Genomic DNA, 24230 nt, shown 5'->3' with positions numbered 1-24230 from the left:
CACCATATATATTGCAAGTTGATACATGCTGATTAATTTTTAATTGTTTCAGTAATCAGTATGTACTGCAGGTAATGTTTGTTTTTCACAAAGTTCTTATTGAATGAGGTAGCTTTTCAGTGAAGGGATGCTTTCTTTATAGTGTAATGTAAATGCATTCTGAAGGTTGGTGGCGTGATTCATGGTAACCATCAGTTGCCCGTTGGGGCTATTATTTGGGATTGTGCCTTCCTTCTTTCTTACACACTTCTGGTTTTCCTCACCCTCTTCCTGTAGGCCTACCATTAACTAACTGTGGTCTGCTCAATTTGGTTCTTTCATCTGAATCGAGAAGCAAGAGATGGAATTATATAGTGTCCAAGGAGAATGTGTAGGGAATATGTGCTCCTTAGCCTGGGCGCTAAAAGCCAAAAGCCAAATAATTATTTATGGTCTTTATTTTCTGGTCTTTATAATCTGAAACCCATGTCTTTCCTTATGAGTGAGCCATATTGCTAATTAAGACTTTCATATTCTCCCTTGGGGGTGCTGTATGTATGTTTATTTCTTGTAGATGTAGATTTGGCTCTTGTTTGGTTGTTTTTTTTCCTTTTAATTTTAAGGTAAACTTAAATTTCTGGAGAAATTTCTTCAGCATTTCTGGCAAAGTGACAGATCTCTCTCAGTTGCATTTTCAGATTGTTTAACACCATGTTGTGAAGGGAAGGGGAGGAATCAGGTTTTGCCTTTATTTAATATTGTTTTTATTATATGGATTTAGCATTAAGTCATTTTGTTGTTCAGGCTGCAAAAAGCAGGAATATTTATAAAGTATTTTAAAATTTGTATCTGATATTTTCCCCCTTCCCTCCAGATATGGATATGTCAGAACTTGATTAAACAGAATTCTCAGTTTGTGAAGCAGCTTGAAGGCCCTGACAAGCTTACATGCCTATTCCAGATAAAAAGACTGCTGGGCTTATGCTGCAGGTAAAAAACAAATGCAGAAAACCATTCTAAAATTGGTTGACTGCAGAATATGTTCTTTTAGCTTGTTTGGTTTGCCTAAGGCTGTAGATCTGTATTCAGAATGTTAAATGGCTTGAAGATGTTAGCCCACAGAAGCTATATGGGAAAAAGCAGAACATCAGGGGGTTGATTATTGGATTTGAAGCAACAGTAATTACGGTGAGCTCTCAATATCCCGTGGCCCATTGCTTTCAATGGGGGTGTGCATGTTGCGCCTGCCATTGAAATCAGTGGGACCTGATATCCTGTGTTTTTCCTCATCAGTGGGAGTGGGGGTCTGGAATAGATTCCTGATGAATATGAATGGTGAACAGTAGTTATTCTTTGTTTTGGTAAGAGATAACTTGTTAGCATTATTAATCCTTTGATAATTAAATCAGTAAGGGTAGTCTAGTGCAGATCATAACTAGTCTACATCCTTTTTGTATTCATGGTTGCTGTGACCAACTTATCATTTGGCGGCCACCTTTCTGATGAAGAGCTCCCTTATACCTATCAAGGCTAGTCCTCAGACAGCACACACATTGATGCTGGGGCAATTCTCAAAGCCTTAATTGGTTTGGTAGAAACTGCCAGAATTGGAACTCTGTTGACATACTTTTGATAACACATGCCATGCAGAGTAGGGCTATGAGGAAGGACATTATTCATCACTTATCATTTAAAGAGTGGTATGTTATTTTCAAAAATACACTTAAAATATGAAATGGCTTGAAATTGTGCAACTGGGGAGCGAAACAGACCACCCCAAAACAGTGGATTGGGGCCGCTGCACAACTGCATGCTGTGGCGCTGCAGCAACTGCATGCCACAGCCCCAATCCATCACAGAGATGGCCCAAATAGGAATGGAGAAGATCTGCTCCTATTTGGGCCAGCAAAAAGCTGGCTTTTCTGGCCCCGCTGCAGCCCCAAGCCAGTTCCCAGTGCTCTGGTGGCGTGTAAATGCCACATGCCCAGAGCGTCGTGAAGCTGGCCATGACTGGTCAGTGAGGGTAGTTTCTGGGTGGCTTGGGAGCATGCGGTGTGAAAATGCTGCACTCCCAAGCTGCTAGGAAGGTGGTGCAAAGGGGCAGTTTGTTTTGCCCCATATCCTCTAAAACAATGTTTAAGAGCGCAAGTAAATGCTCTTTGTTATGTTGAATGTCACAGTGTCACAAAGCAGATAATTACTTGAAAAAAGATAATATCATAAACTGTGAGGTGTTACCTCCATGCTGCCCATATTCCCCATAGTGCTGGTACTGATATATCTGTGGTAGGAAGAAAACTCCCACATTTCAATTACAAAACATTAACTCTATGATTAGCGGTCAGATTTTACTTTTTCTTTACCACGCTGAAGTCTGAAATTTCATTTTGCTGTCCATAAGTGAGAATTATATTTCTAACAGAGAGGAAAAAACACTGTATCATTTGAGTAACAGTTTTCATTTTGTTTTAGATTGCTACAAAACTGCAATGATGACAGTCTGAATGTTGCACTTCCTATGAGGATGCTTGAAGTATTTTCATCCGAGAATACCTATTTACCCGTTTTACAAGATGTTAACAAGGTAGCATCAGTAATTGAACAAATCTTGCACTACGTGATTCAAAAAGGTTAGTGTAATTTTTGTCATTTTGCAAGCCAATAATTTAATAGCAATAGCAAGTACATTTCTGTACTGCTTATCAGTGCATTTAAATACTCCCTAAACAGGTTACAGTGTGTAAACTAATTGCCCCCAACAAGCTGGGTACTAATTATAGCGACCTATGGAAGGATGCAAGATTGAGTGGCCCCAGAGCCCTTGGCTAGAATTGAACTCACAACCTTGTGGTTTGTGAGTGGCTCCAGTACTTGCATTTAACCACTACACCACTGTGTAACTCCCACAAGCTATATTTTTGAGCTTCATTTAGAATTATATTTGTGGATATTAGAATAATGTTTAAATGTGAATAATTTCCCATATGTTTTGGAATATGCTGCATTTTAATAAGCTGACATGTTTTCATAGTAATTGTACCACTTATCTCTTGTATACAAAACATTTAAAAATAATTCCTTCTACTTTTTCCCCACTTGTAATTTTCATTGTTCAAGTTATTTTTTTTTATCATTAGCAGTCCAAAAAGTATATTTATTTAAGAATGGCGCATATATATTTATTTAAGAATGGCGCATATATATATATATATATATATATATATATATATATTTGACACTAGAAAATGTAAAATCCTTTTGTTCGGTTAATTTTGTTTATGTGTGTGATTATGAAATCATGGATACCTAATGAAGTTCCATAATGCCACAAAACACTAAGCTTGGTAGGTAGTGCTTAAAGGCCATTATATTTAAATATACATTTGACAAAGCTGAGGCCAAAATCTAGTCTTGCTATAAGATTATTGTGTTCACTGTAATAGATGATGTGCCAGTTGTTCTGAAATATGTTAAAATGTTTATTACTTAAATGTATGACTTAAAGTAGACATGAGTGTTTGAACTGTATATTTTTTTTCAGGATACTACAGATCTCTTTATCTGCTTATAAATAACAAACTTCCATCAAGTATTGAGTATTCTGATGTCTCTCGGGTTCCTATTGCAAAAATATTGTTAGAGAATGTTTTGAAGCCATTGCACTTTAATTATCTCTCCTGTCCTGAAGATGCCAGGTAAGTGTCTGTAAAACATTATTTGTGCATAATTTGGCTCATACTAGCTTATTGTGTTTGCTTACTTTAGTGATTTACAGATGGTAAAAGAGAAATACAACATTCTGTATGATTACTACATCAGCTTTTATAGTGATTTCTGGTCTTAGGACAATTCACTGTGTTTCTGTGAATTCGTTTAGCTAAAGAAAAAGAGAAATAATAGTGGCTGCTCACAGATTTAGAGCTGCCTTCTGAGGGGGCCTAAATCTTGGCCTTCTGTTAGCAAGACTTTTCTGTTTAGCAGATCTCCAGCAACACATTGACTAACATGGGCAGAGCTGGCCTTTTTAATATTTAAATTGTATTTATTATTTCTAAAGACTCTTAAACTTTTTAGAATTCAAAGGCATAGTCATGTTAATCTGGAAAACCAGTATGCACAGGGATCTTGTAGCACCTTTGAGATGAACTGAATGAAAGAAACTGGTAGCATGAGATTTCTAGACTTGAGTCTACTTCCTCAGATGCGTAGAGTGGAGAGTCCAATAACAGACCTGTATAGGCAGGCTGTGTGAGATAATAGCAATAGGAATGTCAAATGTTAAACTGTTGTAGTTTGTTTTTACTGGTATCACCATTTTATATTTTAATATGTATAATTAATTATATGCTATTATGTATAATTTACTAAAAGGATTTTTTTTACTAGTAGCTGTTTTTTAATTACATTAAAACCTACTTCACATCTCCCATGAAAACAAAGGAGAAGATTAGAATTCAAATTTAAATAAATGGGTAGGTTTTGACTATGAAGAATCCAAGCAGTAGGGTACGTCTAACAGAGAATGAATGAAATCTAGTTTGATGTATTTTTAAAATGATGAGTGAAATATATATTCAATACCCGTGAATTGATTGTATTGTAAATGTACTAGTGTAGAGTTGTGCTGACATTTTCTGTAAAAGGAATCCTTTTTTTACCTGCTACAGGCAACAGATCTTTGCTGCTTTTACAGATGAGTTTCTGGCAGCACCTTTTACAGACCAGATATTCCATTTCATCATTCCAGCGCTTGCAGATGTGCAGACTTGTTTCCCTTATGAACTTTTTCTGAATGCACTATTGTTAACAGAAAGCCGGCGCTCAAGGAAAAGTGAGAGAGCTCCTTGGCTTTTTTACTTCGTCCTGACAGCTGGTGAAACATACTTAGGTAAACAACATATATTTAATAGATTTTTAAATATCACTTTGTTGTACAGTCTTCCCTCCATTCTTGTGGACTTGGGATACGCGTCCCTTTATTATCTGTGGGAGGAGAATTCAGGGGATTAAAATAGGGTGCCTGTGGTGCACACCCACAAACCCCTGTGGTGTGTGCTCTTATGCCCCTGTGGGGACGCGCCTCCATTCAAACCAATAGGGCTTGAATATGCACAGTTTTCCGTTTTCACAGGTGTGTGTGTCTGGAATGGATTCCCCGCGAAAACAGAGGGAGGACTGTATATTGGGCTTTAGGCAATTAAGTTAGCATCTTATCATGAAACGTGAATCCTGTTATGTTTGCATTTTGCCCATGTTTCAAAGGTCTTAAGGCAGTTTATATGGAACTTATCCTTATATTTAATGGAGAGATGGTGGGCTGGTTTAAGGTCATGCACAGAGCTTTCAACTTTAAATGGAATGAAGATGCAGGCTGTCTCAATTTTTAGCCCATTTCCCCCTGATTTATGCTATAACAGGAAGATTGCAAACCAGAAGACTTCACTGGTTGACTCTGTACTTGTTTAGTACAGCCCATAGTGATAATGACTTTTACTGTATTATATTTCCATTGATGAAATGTATCTTCTGATTTCTGAGACCAATATTGTTTTTTATTGTTATTATCAATAATGAGGTGATGAAACGTTTTTAAAAGATAGCTTTAGTGTTATAGGTTTAAAAACTGAGTGTGCCATGCATCCTATGAATCATATTTGTTCTACTGTTCCTGCGTCTATTGTCATATGTATATATCAAGCAGGATATCAACAGAGGACTGAATCTAGGGTAAATTGGTTGCATTGAAATGATTGGAGTTTGAGCCAAGCTACCAAGAATTTGTCCCAATAATTTCACTGGTTTCTAATGTTAGGTAATGTAATATGGATCCAAAACACATATCCTGTGTATTAGAAAGCAACTGGAATCTTTATTGTGTAGTTTGGAATGTTATGTTGAATGTTAGAATTGTTCATTCTCTCAAAAATAAAAGATTATTTAAAATAGCAAATCATAGAAAAGTGATTCATAAGTTATCGTTGTCAACACTGTATGTATGTATGTATGTATTTATTTATTTATTTATTTATTTATTTATTTTTCTAGGATCTCTTTCTGAAGAAGGGCTACTAGTGTATTTGAGGGTACTCCAGACATTTCTTTCTCAGTTACCCGTATCTACATCAGGTACAGATTGTCAGGATTCAACTAGTGACTCTGAAGATGAAGAAATTAGTAAGACAACTTCCATGCCTGTGAGTATTTATATATTTCTACTTACTAGGACTCTATACCCTTGCAAAGTGAAATATGAAAAAAATTGAGAGACAGGGTAACATTTTGGAGGTGATCACAGCTTCTCTCAGCAGTTTCATACAGATTTTAAAAACTCTTTTAGATATAGTAGAACCATGTGTAACTCCGTAAACTGAAAGCTGTGAGGCAGAGCCAAATTCTCCAATAGCATCTTCTGAAATATCCATTTAGGAAGTACATCACTCATGTGAACTATGCCCTCATAGTCAGACATCTAGGATAGGTGGATACAATACAGTGGTCAAATGCTAATGAGAGGTCTTGGTACACATCACCTGTCAGGGTGGCCAAGATTGTTGCTATACAGAGTCCAGAATGGAACGCAACATTTTAAAGAGAACAGAGATCATGTCCTCTCTCAAGCAGAGTTTTAATTCCAGGTCTTCAAATGTGTCCTGAATACTTTTACTATTTTCAGTCTCTTGAAGAAATTCTGTAATGGCAACAACCAAGTTGAAGCAAGCATTCTTTGTTATAACCCTGCATTTTTGGACAGTGAAATATATTAGCCTAGACCCTTAATTTAGGTTTACTTTGGTCCTGTTCACAGGTGGTCTGTTTACAGGTTTTTTTGTATTCAGTAGAAAACACAAAAGTTTAATACTGTGTGTTTGAATAGTGTAGATACAGGCTTCACCACCCAGTTTTCAGGTATTTTGTTACAGGCTGCTTACAAAAGGTTTTATATAGGCTAGGCATGCGAGCTGCAGTCAAGTAGAACATTACACAGGTGGCTACATAATGTACTATGATTTATTATGAAAGAGAATGGAATTCTAATGAGGGCAAAGCATTTTATGGCTGTTCAGAAAGATAATCAGTGAGGCTGTATATAAAAGCCCTACTCTACTTTGTATGGATTTATAAATAGAAATTCTGGTTTGTCAATTTCAAGTAGTGAGAAAATATTAATGCTGCTGGGTTTGACATCAGAAGTTGCAATTAGACATATGATAGTAGGCACCTATTATTATTTTTTTTTACAATAAACTGGTCAGGAATAGTGTTTCAGGTTTAATATCTTCTTTAACAGTATATGAAATCTGAGAATTCTTAATCATGATAAATACCATTGTCCTTTGTAGGCTTTCTCAGAAGTATCTCCCATTGAGAGATACTTACTCCTTGGGAATAGTGAGGCTTACTCCTAGATAAAAGTGTGCAGGCTTCCAGTCTTAGATTTTTAAAAATATCATTTCAGAAAACTTTCATTGTAAATACACAAATTAAGATAGACATATGATGCCTGCTAATATTGGAGACATAAAACCTTATTGTTTTTGTATCATCATGTACTATTTTTAAAAAATGTTTAAGGATATAGACTTAAGCAATTGGAAATTTGTTTGAATTCACAAGGCTTGAAACTGAAATGCTTAATGAAAAATTTAAAGTCCATGGTAAAATATTTTTCAGTAATTAACTAATTTTGTAATTATTTTTGAAATGTACAACCTCTTTTTCTCTTACAGGGAGATGGAAGAATATCAGTCCAGTATATAACAGATGAATGTCTTTCAAAGTTGGATACTAAACAGCAGACAAACACTCTGTTAAATATGGTTTGGAGAGATTCAGCTAGTGAAGAAGTCTTTACTCTAATGGCTTCTATCTGCCACACATTAATGGTGCAGCACCGAATGATGGTGCCAAAAGTCAGGCAAGTGTAAAAGTTTTGTGCATTTTGCACACCAACTATCATGTCAATGCTAAAGGACATTGGGGGTTAAGTCAAAAATATGTATGGTGCTTTGTTAGTGATGACTGGCTGGTTATACTGGTATATGTAAACCACCCAGTTTTATTTAGGAATTTATATTACAGCCAGGAATCATGAAGGTGTCCAGATATAGCTGGACTGCATCTCTCAGCATTCTTCACCATTGGCTATGTCAGCTACAGTGGCTGGGACTATAGAACAACATTTGGTGAACCACGTGATTCCCTTTTCTTGATTTAATAGCCTTCTTGTCTATGTTGGCTAAACTAATTCTTTTCTTACATCAGAAGCCATATACTGCACCTGTTTATCCCAAACTGTCCAAACCATTTGTGTAACAGTGGTAGTGAAGTTTATCTCACTATCTGTTTATAATGAATTGTATTAGTGACATATAATAGACAAGTGCATACCTCTTAGATTAAGTCTTTCCTTGGTTTCTTTTGAATGGTCTGTTTGTATTCATGTAAAAACGTAGTGCTACAGACTTCCCAAAAATTTCAAGTTACATTTTTTATAATAGAGGGGAAGATGGAGATTTATAGGTTTTTAAGTTGGGATCCAAATAACTATGCAGTTACTTATTTGTGAGCCCAAGCAGAGATTAGATATTAGAGAACGTAGACTACAACATTTGGGTTAGTTTCAAAAATAGTACTGATAATAGCATTGCAAGGGAGATGATAGCTGTTCACACACAAAAAAGTATAAAATGACAATCTTCATATTAAAAAGGCTAGCTGAGAGTTTTGTTAGAAGGAGTGAAATTTTAAATGGAAAACGAGTTTCCATAAAATACTGAAATGTGTAAGAAATGGGGGAAATGATATTTGGTAACTTGTATACATGTGACTTAAACATATTCATGGTGCAGCTATGCCCTGATAATTTTAAAGGCCTCAGAACTGGGGAATTGACGAGTGAATAACACAAAGTTACTGAGAAGAAATGCATCTGTTATTTTTGGAATGCTGTAAAACACAATTAGTTCAAACTGTTTTGTGAACAGTGGTAAAGAAAACTAATCAGCACTGCCTGTTTAACCTACTGGTGTTTATAGCTGTTCAAGGAAGTAAGATGTTAGTGAAACAGTGATCACTTGATTAGGGTAATTAGTTCTTTGTCAGCTAATTGCAGTAGAGCAGGATGTGAGATCTGGAGATCATAGTAGAGGCTGAATTGGTATGCCTGTCTTTATTGCAACTGGTTTATTGCTTTGAATAGTAATTACGGGGATTTAAATGGACCATTGCTTTGACTTGTGGTTTATTGGCGAACTGTATAGGAAAGGTTCTTAATTAGTGAGGTCTCTATAGCCTTAATTGGGTAACTATACTCCCTGTTTCCTCCAAGGAGATGTTCTAAACATTCCACAATTCTTTGTAGGAATTTACTGGGTTTGCTTCCAGATTAGGCAAATGATTAACTTAATTGATATTTTGTATGTGTGTGTATTAAAGTGGCAGTCTGGCTCACCTCTAACACAATCCTACAACAATGGATCCACTTCCTTGTCTCTTTCATCTTGGTAGGGAGGCAAAGCAGGCAACTCTGGCAAGTGCTTCTTGGCAAGCAGAATGTGCATACCTGTGAAAACTAATCATTTATTCAATAAATAAAAATAATGATGCCATATACTGCCTAAATACCCTAAAGGCACCTGTCTGATCTGGGAAGCTAAGCATTTTTAGCTCTGCTTTGTGCTTGGATGGGAGGCAGCCAGTGAACATCAGGTGCTGAAGGCTATACTTCAGAGGAAGGAACTGGCAAAACGAATTAATTTAATTTAATTCGTTTTATTTATATACCGCTATTCCAAAGATCATAATCAACTACAGTGGTACCCCGGGATACGAATTGATCGCGTTACGAAATTTCCGGGGTACGAAAAAGTTAGATTGGAAAAAACTGTTCCGGGTAACGAAAGATTTTTCGGGTTACGAAATTCATTTCGGCGCGTTTCGGCGCGAAATTCAAATGCGAAGCGCGGCTAGCGGCTTTCCAGCGCTAACGGAAAGCCTTTTCGGGTTGCGAAATGTATCGGGTTACGAACGGCGCCGCGGAACGAATTAATTTCGTAACCCGAGGTAGCACTGTACCTTTGATTATTCCATGCCTAAGAAAACCCTGAGAAATTCCTGGGGTAACCATAAATTGGTTGGTGGCTTGAAGGCATGCACATGCACACACACATTCTCCTTTCATGGCCACTCCTTTTGTCACATTTGAGGGGAAACATCCTATACAAAAAATTGTATTATTGATGTGAGAGTAGTAGTGGTTTGAGTGTTGGACTCTGGCTTCAAATCCCCGTTCAGCCATGGAAACCCACTGGGCAAATCACACCCTCTTAGCCTCAGAAGAAGGCAAAGTCAACCCTTCTCCCAACAGATCTTGCCAAGAAAACCCTGTGGTAGGTTTACCTTATGGTTCCACCATAAGGTGGAAGCAACGTGAAGGCACACAACACTCCATCTTATCTTGGATTGTGACTGGTTAGTTGAAGATTGGTGTTATATGTTAGAGCCACATACTGATTTCTTGATAAATTTCTGGGAAGTTTGTTTTCCCTCCTCCCCCAAATCAAAATTCTGTCTTAATCACTCTTTATGGAAAACCTCTGTTCTTTGGTATAATTTGACACAATATGTTTACTGCTTATGCAGAAAGCAAAGGTGCCTCTAAAGAACATGACAGAAAGAATGAAGTATATATCTTTACATTGTATCCACATTTTCTGATTGAGGCTTGCTAATTCTTACCTTGTTATCTTGTGCCTGTATAAGCATGGGGTGGGGGAAGGCATATAGTGTTCTCAGGAGCGGCACCGAGAATTTCAATTGCCTGCTTTTCCTGTATAGAACAGCCTTAAGGTGTGTTTGTCTGTGTAGGTATATGTATTAGAGATGTAGAGAGATCTTGTAGCACCTTTGAGACTAACTGAAAGAAAGAAGTTAGCAGCTTGAGCGTTCTTAAACTAAAGTTGACTTCCTCAGGTACATGTTAGAGAAATTGTTCATGCTGTTAAAGAGCAACTATAATGAAGAAATGAAACTATGCTAACACATTTGCTTGTGCGGGTTGCTAATTGTCTCAAGGCATGGAATTTTGTTTTCTGAAATGATACATTTGGCAATGTGAGAATACGGTCAGCCCTCCATATCCACAAATTATTTATCTACAGATTCAATCATCCATGGCTTGAAAGGGTTCTGGAACCAAATCCCAGCAGATACCAAGGGCCCACTGTAATTTCTACCCTGTTCATTTGTTTTGTTGTTGCATGCCTTCTAGTCATTTCCAACTTAAGGCAACTCCTAAGGCAAACATATCATAGGGTTTTCTTGGCAGGTTTCTTCAGATGTGGCTTGCCATTGCCATCTTCTGAGGCTAACAGAGTGTGACTTGCCCAAGGTCAACCAGTGGATTTCCATGACTGCCCCAGGATTTGTACCCTGGTCTTCCAGTGTCCTAGTCCAACGCTCAAACCATTAGACCATGCTAGCTACAATGCCTAATTTTTCTAGGAACAGACATCTGTAAGCATTACTGCTCTCAGGAGGGCCATAGTGTGATAAAGCTATGTACTGCCAATTGTTGACTTCAGTGCCCCTTCTGTCTTTGCTGCCACCTTGCTGTGTTCACAAGTAAGGACATGGGGATCTATTTATCTTGTCAATACTTAACAGTTGTGCCCTCTTCTAACAATGCTTCACCTGCTTTGCAATATACTATGCTGCATTTAATGATATTACCATTTTTATTGGCCCCTCTTATTCCAGGAGACTGAGTGTTCGTTTTGGGCTGAGTATTAAGATTTTGCATCTTTACCATTACACGTCTCCTGTATAATTAAATTTGATGCCTGTCTGATGCCTGTTAATACACTTGTGATTCTTCTGTTAATTTGTTTCACAATGGGCAGATGGGACTCTAGAATATTGAAAGGAATTGTAAGAAATCTACTTCCAAGCATTTGGTAAAAACTATTTAAAGGACATCCCCAAGGAACAGTTGTGCTTCATATAAAATGACTTTCACCTTGAAAACATTTCAGAATGTGTCATGAAATTACACTTTGTACCTGGAAAAAAAACCTTCTTGGGAAAATCTCCATGCTATTGTATGTAATTAAAATATCTAGAGTGTTTTTTGCCTGTTTGTTCATGGAAGAAGTCCCAGATGGGCATTAGCAGAAGAGTAATATTCATCTACAATTGTGCTCAGTGGCTCACTTAATCTCATGTAATTGCAGTCACATCTGTTACCTTCTACCTGTGACACCTCCCTGTTTAAAAGAAGTGTCAAAATATGCTGCCCTGCTGTATTGACCTTTATCCAACTGTATGTGCCTGTCTCATTCTATTGTATTCTCTTCATTAACTTAAATGGTCTCAGTGGGAAACTGAGCCCAATTTATGACCTAGACTGAAAATCTTGCCTTTAACTAATTAACTTATAGCAGCGCTTCAGCTAAATAAAGCTTAATGGGTCATTTAATCTCCCTCCTTGCACCAGAAAGAATTTGGCAAAATACCCTTCTGCCAAATACATATAAATCACACACCCTTTGTGAACAATTAGATGCCTGCTTAAAGAAGCAGTAGAGTTCATATAAAATGACTGTTTTGTGCAAAGGGACTGAGCTACATGATCCTTTGATTTCAGAAATGTAAAATAGATAAGAAAAATACTATGGAGGCTTTTTGCAACCCTAGTTGGGGGGGGGGACCTACCATTCCATGTGGGTTTTTTAAAAAAAGAATGTTAAATATTTGTATTCTCTATCTCAATTCAAGACTCTGAGGAATTAAAACAATAAACATATTTAAATTACAAATGGTAAATAGTTGTAATAATACTAGAACAGACCTAGCAGCCAGTGATAAAATAGTTAATATACTCTCTTACTGTTATAAGGAAGAGAAAATAAAGATGTATTTGTCACTTAAATGCCTTGGTGAAGGTGGCTTGATAAATTGCTCAGGGCAGGAAGTTCCAAAGGTTTTTTATTATTTATTGTGAAGCAAAATTAATACAAATAGAAACTATTAGTTACAAATCTAGAATTGCAGACAAGAGTGATGCTTTGATTTGCAATAATATGTCTTGAGAACATGCACGTAAATAATCAGATTTAAAGGATGTATGAAGTTTCTAAATTTTAAATCATCACACAGTAGTAGAAAATTAACAATTTTAAAAAAGTTAGAAACCTAAATATTGTTAGGAGGTGTTTCCATTATCTGAGTTTTCTTCTAGTATTCGCTTCATAATTAAAAGTTTACTACTTTCTTAAAGTAACTCTAGGCTTATAAATTTAAGCAAATGTGGAATAAGTCAGTTATGACTGGCAAAACATGAAAGAACAGGTTAACCTCTGATTAGTTTTAGCATGATAAATGGACACTTTTACTTTTAAAAGCTGTTTACTTTGGTTCATAATTATACTAGTTGATTAATATTGAAAATAATATGTGATTGTTGCTTCTCAATAAATATTTAAAGAAAAGTTAACAGGCATGTGTCATGTTTTATGTGATGTCACTTTTTCTTTTTGCTTTCTTTTCTGTTTTCTGCTTTAGACTCCTATACAGCTTAGCTTTTAATGCAAGGTTCTTGAGGCATCTTTGGTATTTAATCTCCTCAATGACAACACGAATGATCACTGGGTAAGTATTACTCTCATTAAAAATCTAAATATATATAGAGAAGCATGTACTATGTAGAGTGAAACAATGTTATGGGAATAAATGGGAGAGGAGTTGTAAAATTACCTCAAACTAAGCTGTGACAATTATCAATTAGTAGAGCTGCAGCATTTAATTAATTAAAACACATTCTGATTGACTAAAAGGTGCTTGCTATTAAATGAAGTGCAGATTTAATTTTTCAAATTACCTTTTATTTGAGTAGCCATGCAAGCTGAATGTGCAAAGAACCCTGTTAAGATATACTCCCTCTTTCTTGTATGAGCCAATTCTGTGTGCACATTTTTAAAAACTACTTAGTATTAATTTTATAGGAGCACATACAGATTATTATACATGACTTTGTGGGGGATTGTGCTGTGTCACTCAGGGCAGTGGTGACTGCTTGGCTGGTCCTATTTCCTCTATCCATGGGATCATGCTTACTTGGCAGCCCTGATGGTTGAATGGGATCATCCAAATTATTTATTTAATATGATTGTTTTTGACTGGCAGATAGAGGTGTATGGTGATTATGCTGGATTTGTTTTGCTGTTATTCTTGTTGTTGTTTTGTTCTTTTATCTTTTTGGAATCTTTAAATCTTAATCTTTAAAACATATACTGTATAATACAAATACATCTGGCTGATTTTTTGGTAAGGCTCTTGTAAGATTTTATTTTCATATTATTCAGATAATTTAGAACGTTGCATTCCTGTGTATGTATTTTTCTGTTTCTGTCTTTAATTTGGATGGGCATTGTGATCCCTATTTACTGTGTGTGGACACGGTCTTTTGCTGAATGGAAGAAGAAAAGCAATCCCCCCCCCCCCCCCCCCGTACTGATAGTGTGTGGATGTGGATTTGTAGAGGGAAGCACTATGCATGCTGTGATTAAATGATATTCTTGAGAGGGATGAAACCTGTGTTCCCACAGCCAGTAGAAAAAGAGATAGTCAGAAATTACACCCATTGTCTTACTGAAATAACAGACTAGCAGGGTGAAGACTACCTTCTCTCCAGCCATTAGCTAGAGTGGGAACTGCTCCTCTGATGCTTGCTTTCCTCATTTTTGATTTATTTTGTGTTGTGCTTATTCGTTTGTGAAACTATGAGCAAGAGACGATCTTTCAGTTATCTGTAGAGCGGTTACAAAATATTAGGTTCTTCTTAAATATTTAAGACTTTATAATTATAAAATTTTCTTACTTAAACAGCTAAAATTAATTTAACTGATGACAGCCCTTTTACCATTCAGCTGTAAAGTAGCAACAGCATATATTGGCCAAATTTGATTTGAACAAGTTGAAATGGAATTATTATTATTTTCTCAACATATTTTGGTTTAATAAATGCCAACTAATGGTTTTCTCAGATCTATATAATTACCAATTGGGCTCAGAAATTGCCATCATAACCTGTTTTCCATATGGCTCAACTTCAGTGCATTTCATTTTACCAGTTACAATGTGGTATTTAAGGTAAAACCTCATATGAATTGTTACATTAGTCATTCAAAAATGGCTATTGGTAGTTTCAGTACCTTAGACCCAAAACAGATGGGCCAAAGGGGTGGATTCCAGCCACTTCAGGGGTGTGACGTGCAGATGACGCATACCCCCGGAGCGGCCAGAAGTTGCTCTGAAGTCACCGAAGGTGGCTCGAAGCCACTGGCGAAAAGGATGGTAAAAATCAGTTCCTTGCCAGCGGCTTGTTTGGGGCTGCGGGAGTGACCAGCTTCAGAAGTGTGCTGTTTGGTCACTGTGGACCCATGCCAATCAGGCCCTGATCATGGCTGGAGAGGCAAGATGCTGCTATAAGCTGCCCGTTTATTTCACTCTTATGCAGGAAGTTTTGGATCCAGATAAAGTTGCATACTAACTGACCTGAGAACAATATATGCAATATAAACAGACATATAAAATACATGAATTATTTCACTAGAAACAGTGCTTCAGGATAAACTATTTGTGAATATAACTTATGTAAGATTCATTTTAAGTGTTTTAAATATTTTTGTTCTAATAGATAATATTGTATAACTTTTTATTTCTTTCATACTGGGACATTAAAAAAACCCAGCACCGTAAGTCTCTTCCCCCACCATCATATGTCTAAATTGATCACAGTTCTGTATCTTTTGTTCTGTCAAGGTCGATGGTGCCCCTCCTTCAGGTGATATCACGTGGTTCACCTATGTCTTTAGAAGATTCTAGTCGGATCATCCCTCTCTTTTACCTTTTCAGCTCCTTGTTTAGCCACTCGCTTATTTCTATACATGATAACGAATTCTTTGGTGATCCTATAGAAGGTAAGAACTTTATCCTCTTCATTTTGTCTAGAGTATTGTTTCCCCATAAAATTAGTAATAGTGTTAACAGAAGATTATTATTCTCTGTATGCTCATAAATGTCTCAGACTGGAAATTTAGAATGAAGGAGCCCTGGTGTTGCAGTGGTTAAAGGCAGGTACTGTAGCCATTCATAGCCACAAGATTGTGAATGTGATCCCAGGCAGGACTCCAAGGTCCACTCAGCCTTGCATCCTTCCATAGGTAGCTAAAATGAATACCCAGCTTGTGGGGGCAATTAGCTTACACATTGTAAACTGCTTAGAGAGTGCTTAAGTGCACTGATAAGCAGCATAGAAATGTACTTGCTATTGCTGTTGCTACTCTTGACTGCGTGACAAATACTGACTATGCTATGAAAACCGAGTAATATTTTTGCTTCCCTGGAATTATATACATTAAAAACAACCCCTGATGCTTACACTGTTATGAATTATTCTCCAGTTCATTCACCTCTACATTTTCCTCTCTTTCCATTTCCTCCCTTTCCATTTATGCTACTCTCTGAAAATTAGGGAGAAGTAATTATGACCTGGGTGTAGACTCCAGAAGTTCAAAACAGCCATATATAACTTGGGACCCATCAAACCACTGGCTGCCCACTAGATGGGAATGAGCCAGAGGATCACAGCTGTACTGTTGTGACCACTCTTTTGGCAACTGGAAATGGTATCTGGTCACTCCTGGATATCTTATTGGGAGAGAGAGAGAGAGAGAGAGAGATGATTCTCACTGACATACTTTACTCACAATGTGTTGAAAGGCCTATTCAGGATTTTTTTTTTCTCTCCAAAAAACTTATTGGCCAAAACTTGTTTGTGTAGGTGCTGGGTGGTGTCTGGGGGGAGAGAGCGCAATAGCTATGCTGCTCTTCAAGCCACAAAATTGTGGTCTACAAGTCACAAATTCTCATCCCAGGACTAGCCGAATATTGTGGCCTACCAGTGATATGCTCAGCTACCTCCTTTTGTCAGTCTTAAGCTGGTGGGATGTAAAGTAGAATTATGTAACTAGTATACATGGCAAATACACTGTTTTTGGTTTATTGCTTTACAAGTCGTGTAGGCCTAATTTATACAAATCATTAAAGTTAAAATGTGTTGCTTGAGCTGGCATAAATAGCACAGCAATGAAAATTTGTTCAATTTAGGTCCAATACACACTGCAGAAATAACCCAGTTTGAGACTGCTTTAACTGCCCTGGCTCAATGCTAGGGTATTCTGGGAATTTCAGTTCTGTGAGAGATTTAGACTTCTCTGTCAGAGACTTCTGATGCCACAGTAGACTACAATTCCCAAGATTCCCTAGCACTGAGCCAGGACAGTTAAAGCTGTCTCAAACTGGATTATTTTTGCAGTGTGTTTTGGAGCCTACATTGCTTGTATAGAGTGGCCATAAATAAATTTTAAATTCAGGTTTAATGTTGGTGAAATAGCATACCTGATTCTGAACTGCAATGGAAAAAAAAGATACAAACATCTGACCATCTTCTATAGCATAGACTTAAATCATCAGTTTTTGTATTGTGACTTATCATTTTGCAACCAAGAGAGCAAGAATAATTTGTGTTTTGTATTTTCCATAGTTGTAGGCCAAAGACAATCATCAATGATGCCTTTTACATTGGAAGAACTGGTAATACTATCGCGGTGTCTTCGAGATGCTTGCTTAGGAATAATTAAATTGGCATATCCAGAAACAAAGCCAGAAGTTCGTGAAGAATACATTGCAGCTTTTAGAAGTGTCGGTGTCACCACAAACACAGAAATGCAGCAATGTATCCAAGCAGAACAGAAGCGGTGGATTCAACTCTTTAAGGTAAATGCCCGATATAATGTTTATTTCTGTAGAGCAAGGCAAAAGAAATGCAGGTCTTCCTTTCTTTTGTGCTTGGGCTGATGGCAAATCTAAAATCCAAGAAAGCATCTAATTCTTTGATCACGATAATAGTTATTTGACTTTAAATGCTTTAATATTTTTCTGTGGTTTTCCTCTCTTATTGTAATACAACTGTCCCTTGCTATCCATGGCTGAGTCCGTTCTTTTCAATGGGCATGTTTGCACTGCGAGCTCAGTACTATCGAATTCTGAGATTTGTAGTTGTGTGAGATATTTAGCCTTATCTATCAGAGAGCTCTGGTGCCACAAAAAACTGAAAATCCCAGAATTCCATAGCATTGAGCCATGACAGTTGAAGCGGTGTCAAATTGCATTATTTTCAGCCTTAGTGTAATGATGAATGCAGTCATGCCTTTGAAGAGGAGTTTTTCTTGAGAAGCTTGGATTAAGCAAGAGAAATTGGTGGTGTGGGTGCTGCATTAATTTCTGATTCATGTTTGATTTATGGTCAGCATGTTATGACGCCTAGAATGTCTTGTGTAGTTTAAAAATAAGTTTTTGTTCTTGCAGAATGAATATTCTAAGGTAGGCATTGTCATCAGGATGACTATTAGGGTATATTTAGGTATTATAGCTACATTTTCATGCACTTCAGAACAATGCTGCAAAGAGGGCCAAGAGGGGTAGTGACAGATTCTTTAGAAAAATGAACTGGCTTGTTTGATCCCGTGTTTCTAAATTTTAGAATCCATTTTGTTGGTTATTGAGTTCACAGGATCCTCCCCCCTCCAAACATGCTCATTTTTCTATACATGATTTGCTTTTCTGAAAGAAGTGCATATCTGTTGTTGTTTGGTTCTTGTACAGCTAGATGTAGACTGTAGTCCAAACCTAGGTAGTATTCAGTGATTGAAAATTTTATTACTTTCTATGAACATAAGTCTAGGCCTTTGGATGCTTCAGTCTGTGCTGGCTATAACTAGTCCTTGGCAGCTCTTCTGGTTCTTGCTTACTGAATTCCTGGCTCCATGGTGTGTGTGTGTGTGTGTGTGTGTGTGTGTGTGTGTGTGTGGTTTTGGGAAGTGGTATGTGAATTCAAAAATACCTGCCCATATTCCTAAAAGACCACTGGCTTGTTAACCACAGTATGTTAGGAGAGTGTTCACAGCTAATATTGCCCAGCAATGTGATCTTTTGAGCATTTTCAAATAACCACCAATATTCTATCCACTTTGGTTTCACCTTAGTATCATAAGGTTGGGGAACACTAAGGAAGTGGGATAGAACTTATCACAAATATAACTGTTGCTCAAGAAAGTGCTTGACTTGCCATGAAATTTCTGCAGCAAACATATATAGTCAGCTAAAATTACTCATTAAAGGAGTGGAAGCAGAAGAAATGCATTTTCCAAATTGAATGCTAGATTTACAGTCCGTTTAATACCGGCGACCTCTCGCACACTAATGTTCAGTTCGAGTCATCAGCTGTCCCTTCAGGTCTTTTATCACTGCTTTTGTCAAGCTATCTATTTAATTGAAAGAAGTTAATTGAATGAAAATGATCAACTAAGCTTGTATTAATATTGCTAATGGAACTTTCTTCTTGGCCATGTTTGGAGAAAGATGTCATGCTAGACTTTAGGAAAGGCCCATTAATGCTTGCACTTAACCTGATGGGCTAATTAAGGAATGCTTATTCATTCTACAAGTCTACAACAGTATCTATCCCACCCATTTTACCCGATTTTTACAACACATTTCACTTATGAGCATGAACATTATGGACATTGCCAGCGATGAGAGTTTTGATTGTGCTGAATATTGTTCTAATGCATGGCTAAACTTAAGGGTTTATACAGTTCAAGAATATAATTGCAATATTCTATTTAATTGTATGTCTTTCCACTTGCATACTGTAAGCTACAGAAAGAACTCCACTGTTTTTATATCTTGACAAATCTTGTGTTTTTGAGCTGTATTGCATCCATTTAGATAGGTATCTTGTGATGAAGCACTGTAGCTTCCCAGTGGGGGTAGGTAAAGTTGATTTGGTCTACATTGAATAATATTGAGGTATATTTCCAGTTGGCAAAATTTGGAGATCCCATGTATGATGTTTTATCATGTGAGTATCTTTGAAATTGATGATAAATGAAGACATTACCTTGAATAACTTGAAAATCCATGATTTGAGGAATATGTATTGATACAGATAATTAGTATTGTACAATGCTATTGTCTTCAGGGTTACTGTGGTCAGTTTGTCACCTTCTGACCATCCTCCTGGTTATGAGGCTCTCGGTGTGTAGCTAGGCTGGTCCTTGGACAGCGAGACTACTGTAAGGGCCATGCTTGATGCCTTATCAGCTTTGCAGAGCTTATTGAAGAGAATACAGTTAAAATAGTGCTCATCAGATTTTGAGAGTTATCAGAGAAATGATGCAGTACATATCTCTTAATCAGCATAGCTTTTATGTCATTTTAAAACATGATCCAGTCTTGATCTGATTCTCTGGACTTTTAACTAGCCTAAACAGTTTTCTGTAGTGGCTAATTTCAATGCTTTATTTATTTTTTAGACTTTTAGCCTGTGTTTCTACCTAAAAGGTTTCCAACATGACCAGTGCTAAGAAAAACAGAACAGCAAAAAAGTTATAACTAACTAAAATTATGATTATTAAATTCAGTACAACCATTGCAAACTATAATAAGACTGCATATTTGCCAACCAATAATAATATAAGCAGAATTACTAAGACCTGTAAAAGGGTAATGCCAGCACAGAAGAACATTCATCAAATGCACTGTAGAACAAAACTTTTTAGTTGATACCTGAAAGCTCCCAGAGTAGAAGTCATCTACTGCATATACTCGACTATAAGTTGACTTCATGTATATGTCAAAGGCTGCTTTGGGGGGCAAAATTGTGGATTTTGATATGTCCCTTGGATAAGTTGAGGGTAAAGCTTAGAGACATGCAACAAAGGATCTAAATGATGAAGCAAAGGAAAACAATACCAAAGAACTTGGCAGACATAACTATATTGGCTCACACTAAAGGCTGGGTGGAAGAGTCCAAAAACAGACAGATCGTTTCCACTTCTTGCTGTGGTCCCTTGGGGCTGCAGTGTGACCACCAGGGCATTTGGACCAGGAGCTGGTCCTTCCTGTCTGTGTGTTTCAACCCTTAGTTATTTTGACTTTACTTTACTTAAATTTCTATTAATGTCTCTATCAATACATTTCAGTAATCTGAATAAATAAATAGTTGTTTAAAGTAACAAACTTAAAACTATGAGAAAACTATAGCCAGTTTCTCAGTTAATCAATCTCATCTCGTTAGAATAAGAATACTGTAGTTGTGCTCCAGTAATGTATTCATAAAAATACTATTGTACACAAACATACTTCCTTTAAATTTTAGTGTACTTTTGTGCCTTTTTTTAACAATACCACTTTATATTGAATTATTTCTTTCATATAGGTAATCACAAATTTAGTGAAAATGTTGAAAGCTAGAGACACAAGAAGGAATTTTTGTCCACCAAATCATTGGCTATCAGAACAGGAAAACATTAGAGCAGATAAGGTAAGACAGGGGTGTTTCCTTAACTTTTAAAAATAATGGCTAGCTTTTACAGACCCCAAAATCATGCTCCTTAAGCCAGGCAGTACCCCACATTTCCAAGGCGCTTCAGAATGTGGTTCTGAGAAGTGAAAGTTGTAGCAGTTTTCCCATTGCGGGCCTCATTGAGGCAAGCAGCTGCAACAGAATTCTGTAGGGTCTCTCCAGCTGCCTGTCTCAATATGCCTCATGACCTGGAAAGTGCTGGACTTGTCGTTTCCTAGCACCCTGATCTGCAGAATTTTGGAAATCTTGGATGTGTGCTGCCTGGCTTAGGAGGTAGGGTTGGTGGGGGCATAGAATTGGCAGAAGTAGCATCCTGCCAAAGCTGGAACCTAGTGTTTCTGAGTGTATAACAGGATGTCCCTGCCTAAATCGTGATATTAAGTATCATGGTGCTTGTAGCATAAGTGCTTGGGTCTGTTGAAGAATATTGAAATACCCTTTGTTATTTGTTCCCTGTCTGAAAGTGTTAGACATATTGCCTGATCCTATGTATCTTTACTCAGAGGTAAGCAAGTTTTGTGGTAGTGTTGCAGATTTAAGATATTTTCCCCACCATGTATACAATCTTATGATACTCTTAAATGCCTGTGTAGATGTAACAGTTAATCAGAATGCATGGGAATGGAGTAATATAAATCAAAGCAGATGTATATTTCCCAAAGCCTTTCTGGGGAAATGAAATAGGCTTAAAGAAGGATGTATTCCATCAAATAATAATAATAATAATAATAATAATAATAAATGTTTTGTTTGGCTGGAATGTTACTTTAATAGTCTGTTACCCCAATGAACATCTCACCCTACACCAGCCATGATAGGTTATTATGTTTCCAGGGGAGGATCTGTTGTGTGTGCCCCAGCCCACAGATTTCTGGCTCTGTCGTGACATAGAAATAGGCCTTCTCTGCAGTGATGGTCACCTTGTGGAATCATCTCCCCTCAGTGGTACATCAGACTTCACTGATTATGTTTTAGCTGTTTATTGAAAGCATATATTTTTACTTCATGTTTTCCTGCCTGTTTCTGAACTTAATGAACTTTCTCATAAACTACGTAGATTGTGCTTTTTTCCTGGTTTCTTTTATTGTTTATGATATTGTAAACTGCTTTAGGATTGGTATTTTGATGATGGTGATGTATTTTCCAAGAAAAGGCTTTGGCAATATTTTGATATATTTAAACTATGTTTCAAACCCTTTTTCTGGAAAGATTTTAGTCCTAAACTTTTAATCTGAGTTTTAAACATGGTGTTCCAATGAACTGCCAGGTTACCCAGCTGTATGTGCCATCAGCCAGACATGTATGGAGAGTGAGACGAATGGGAAGAATCGGACCATTACAGTCTACTTTGGATGGTATGACCTTGTATTTCCCATTTTGCCTTGGAAATGGCATTTTAGTTATATATAGAGAGTGTATAGACAGAATTTCTGAGTTTTCTATTTGTATGTAACATGTAGTGGGCAATTTGTTGCCTTCCAGATGTATTTGAACTGTAGTTCACAACATTCAGTTGTGGTCAGTGTAGCCAATGGCTAGGAGTGCTAGGAGCTGCAGTCAAAACAACATTTGGAGGGCCGCAAGGTTTGTGAGAATTTGTATTCCGCTCATAATACAATCTACCTGTAATTGTTTAAAATTGTGGTAGACATATTAAATTGTGTGCACATGTTTGGTTTTATAGACAGTAAACACTGACCTTAGATAAGACAGATTGACACCATTTATTTATTTTGATTGCTATCTAAACTGACTGTGGATCATTTTAGATAATGATAATGAGCCAGAACACATCCAGTTTTTGCCTAATTTACAGTTCAGCATTATGTCCAAATCCTAAACTATTGTTAATCATAATTATGGTTTGTTGAAACAAGATAACTTCCTATTCCATGGTGTGAAGCTGGTTTTGTTTCAAACAAGCCATAGTTATGACTAATTCGTGGCAGCTAATGAATAAACAAAAAAAAGCAGCAGCCATAGCTTCCAGACTCCTCCTTGTGTACAGGCAGTCGGTATGCAGGCCCACATCATATTGTGATTTGTTCTCATAATAATAATCTATGGTTTTGATGGCAAATAAACAGCAAAATTGAATTTCAGGATGGCCAAACTTTGTAAAAGCAAAAGCTCAGAATCTCAAGTTGTATGTAAAACAATGAAATATAAAAATCGCACCCTTCAACATAATCAAAATCAACACCAACTCAAAAACCTATTTATTTATTTTGAATTATTATTTTTTATTATTATACAAAATAAAATTACATTGTGAGAACCAGTGTGATGCAGTGGCATGAGTATTGGACTATGACTCTGGAAGCCAGAGTTGAATTCCCACTCAGCCATGAAAACCCACTTGGACAAGTCACACTCTTTCAGCCTCAGGGGAAGGCAGTGGTAAACTCCTGAACAAATCTTGCAAGAAAACCCAGGGATAGAGTTGCCATAAATCAAAAATGACTTGATGGCACACAACAACAATAACAAAATTACATTATGAGGCTCTCAGTTACATATCATCCTGTTCTAACATTACAGGAATAAAGAGATAAAAAAGAGACATCAATATTCATAAATTTCAATAAAAGCGTGCAGTATACATTGCTCACATGTATGTATAACTGAAGATGTTGTCTAAGACCACTGAAACAGGAAGATGCTTCTTCAAAATGTTGTGTCATCACAGAGAGATTGTTATTTTAAGACTTTGTAGAAAATGGGAATTTTTTTTGGAAACTATTCCTTTACCTGTGCAAGGGAT

The 24230-nt window shown here is 36.9% G+C and overlaps 1 protein-coding gene across 6 annotated transcripts in view; it reads left to right on the top strand.

Moving 5' to 3' along the window:
* Positions 1 to 24230, top strand: part of UBE3C (ubiquitin protein ligase E3C) — a 73176-nt gene that overhangs the window by 12301 nt on the left and 36645 nt on the right. For 4 of the 6 annotated variants that reach the window (XR_016281970.1, XR_016281972.1, XM_089533563.1 and 1 more), the window contains exons 5-15: positions 854 to 969; positions 2452 to 2609; positions 3521 to 3674; positions 4647 to 4867; positions 6025 to 6173; positions 7707 to 7894; positions 13540 to 13626; positions 15799 to 15956; positions 17582 to 17814; positions 21320 to 21424; positions 22734 to 22821. Coding sequence is in view for 4 of the 6 variants with exons in the window: in XM_089533563.1 (XP_089389689.1) it covers positions 854 to 969; positions 2452 to 2609; positions 3521 to 3674; positions 4647 to 4867; positions 6025 to 6173; positions 7707 to 7894; positions 13540 to 13626; positions 15799 to 15956; positions 17582 to 17814; positions 21320 to 21424; positions 22734 to 22821 (1657 nt within the window). In the remaining 2 variants the exon portion in view is untranslated. The remainder of the gene's footprint in view (positions 1 to 853; positions 970 to 2451; positions 2610 to 3520; positions 3675 to 4646; positions 4868 to 6024; positions 6174 to 7706; positions 7895 to 13539; positions 13627 to 15798; positions 15957 to 17581; positions 17815 to 21319; positions 21425 to 22733; positions 22822 to 24230) is intronic. The other 2 variants (XM_089533561.1, XM_089533562.1) reach the window with 2 other exon arrangements.

The sequence above is a fragment of the Sceloporus occidentalis genome, unplaced genomic scaffold (assembly GCF_023333645.1).
Source record: "Sceloporus occidentalis isolate IW3139 unplaced genomic scaffold, rSceOcc1.0.p SCAF_7, whole genome shotgun sequence".
In the NCBI taxonomy this organism is placed as follows: Eukaryota; Metazoa; Chordata; class Lepidosauria; order Squamata; family Phrynosomatidae; genus Sceloporus; species Sceloporus occidentalis.
This window is presented reverse-complemented; position numbering and strand designations above follow the sequence as displayed.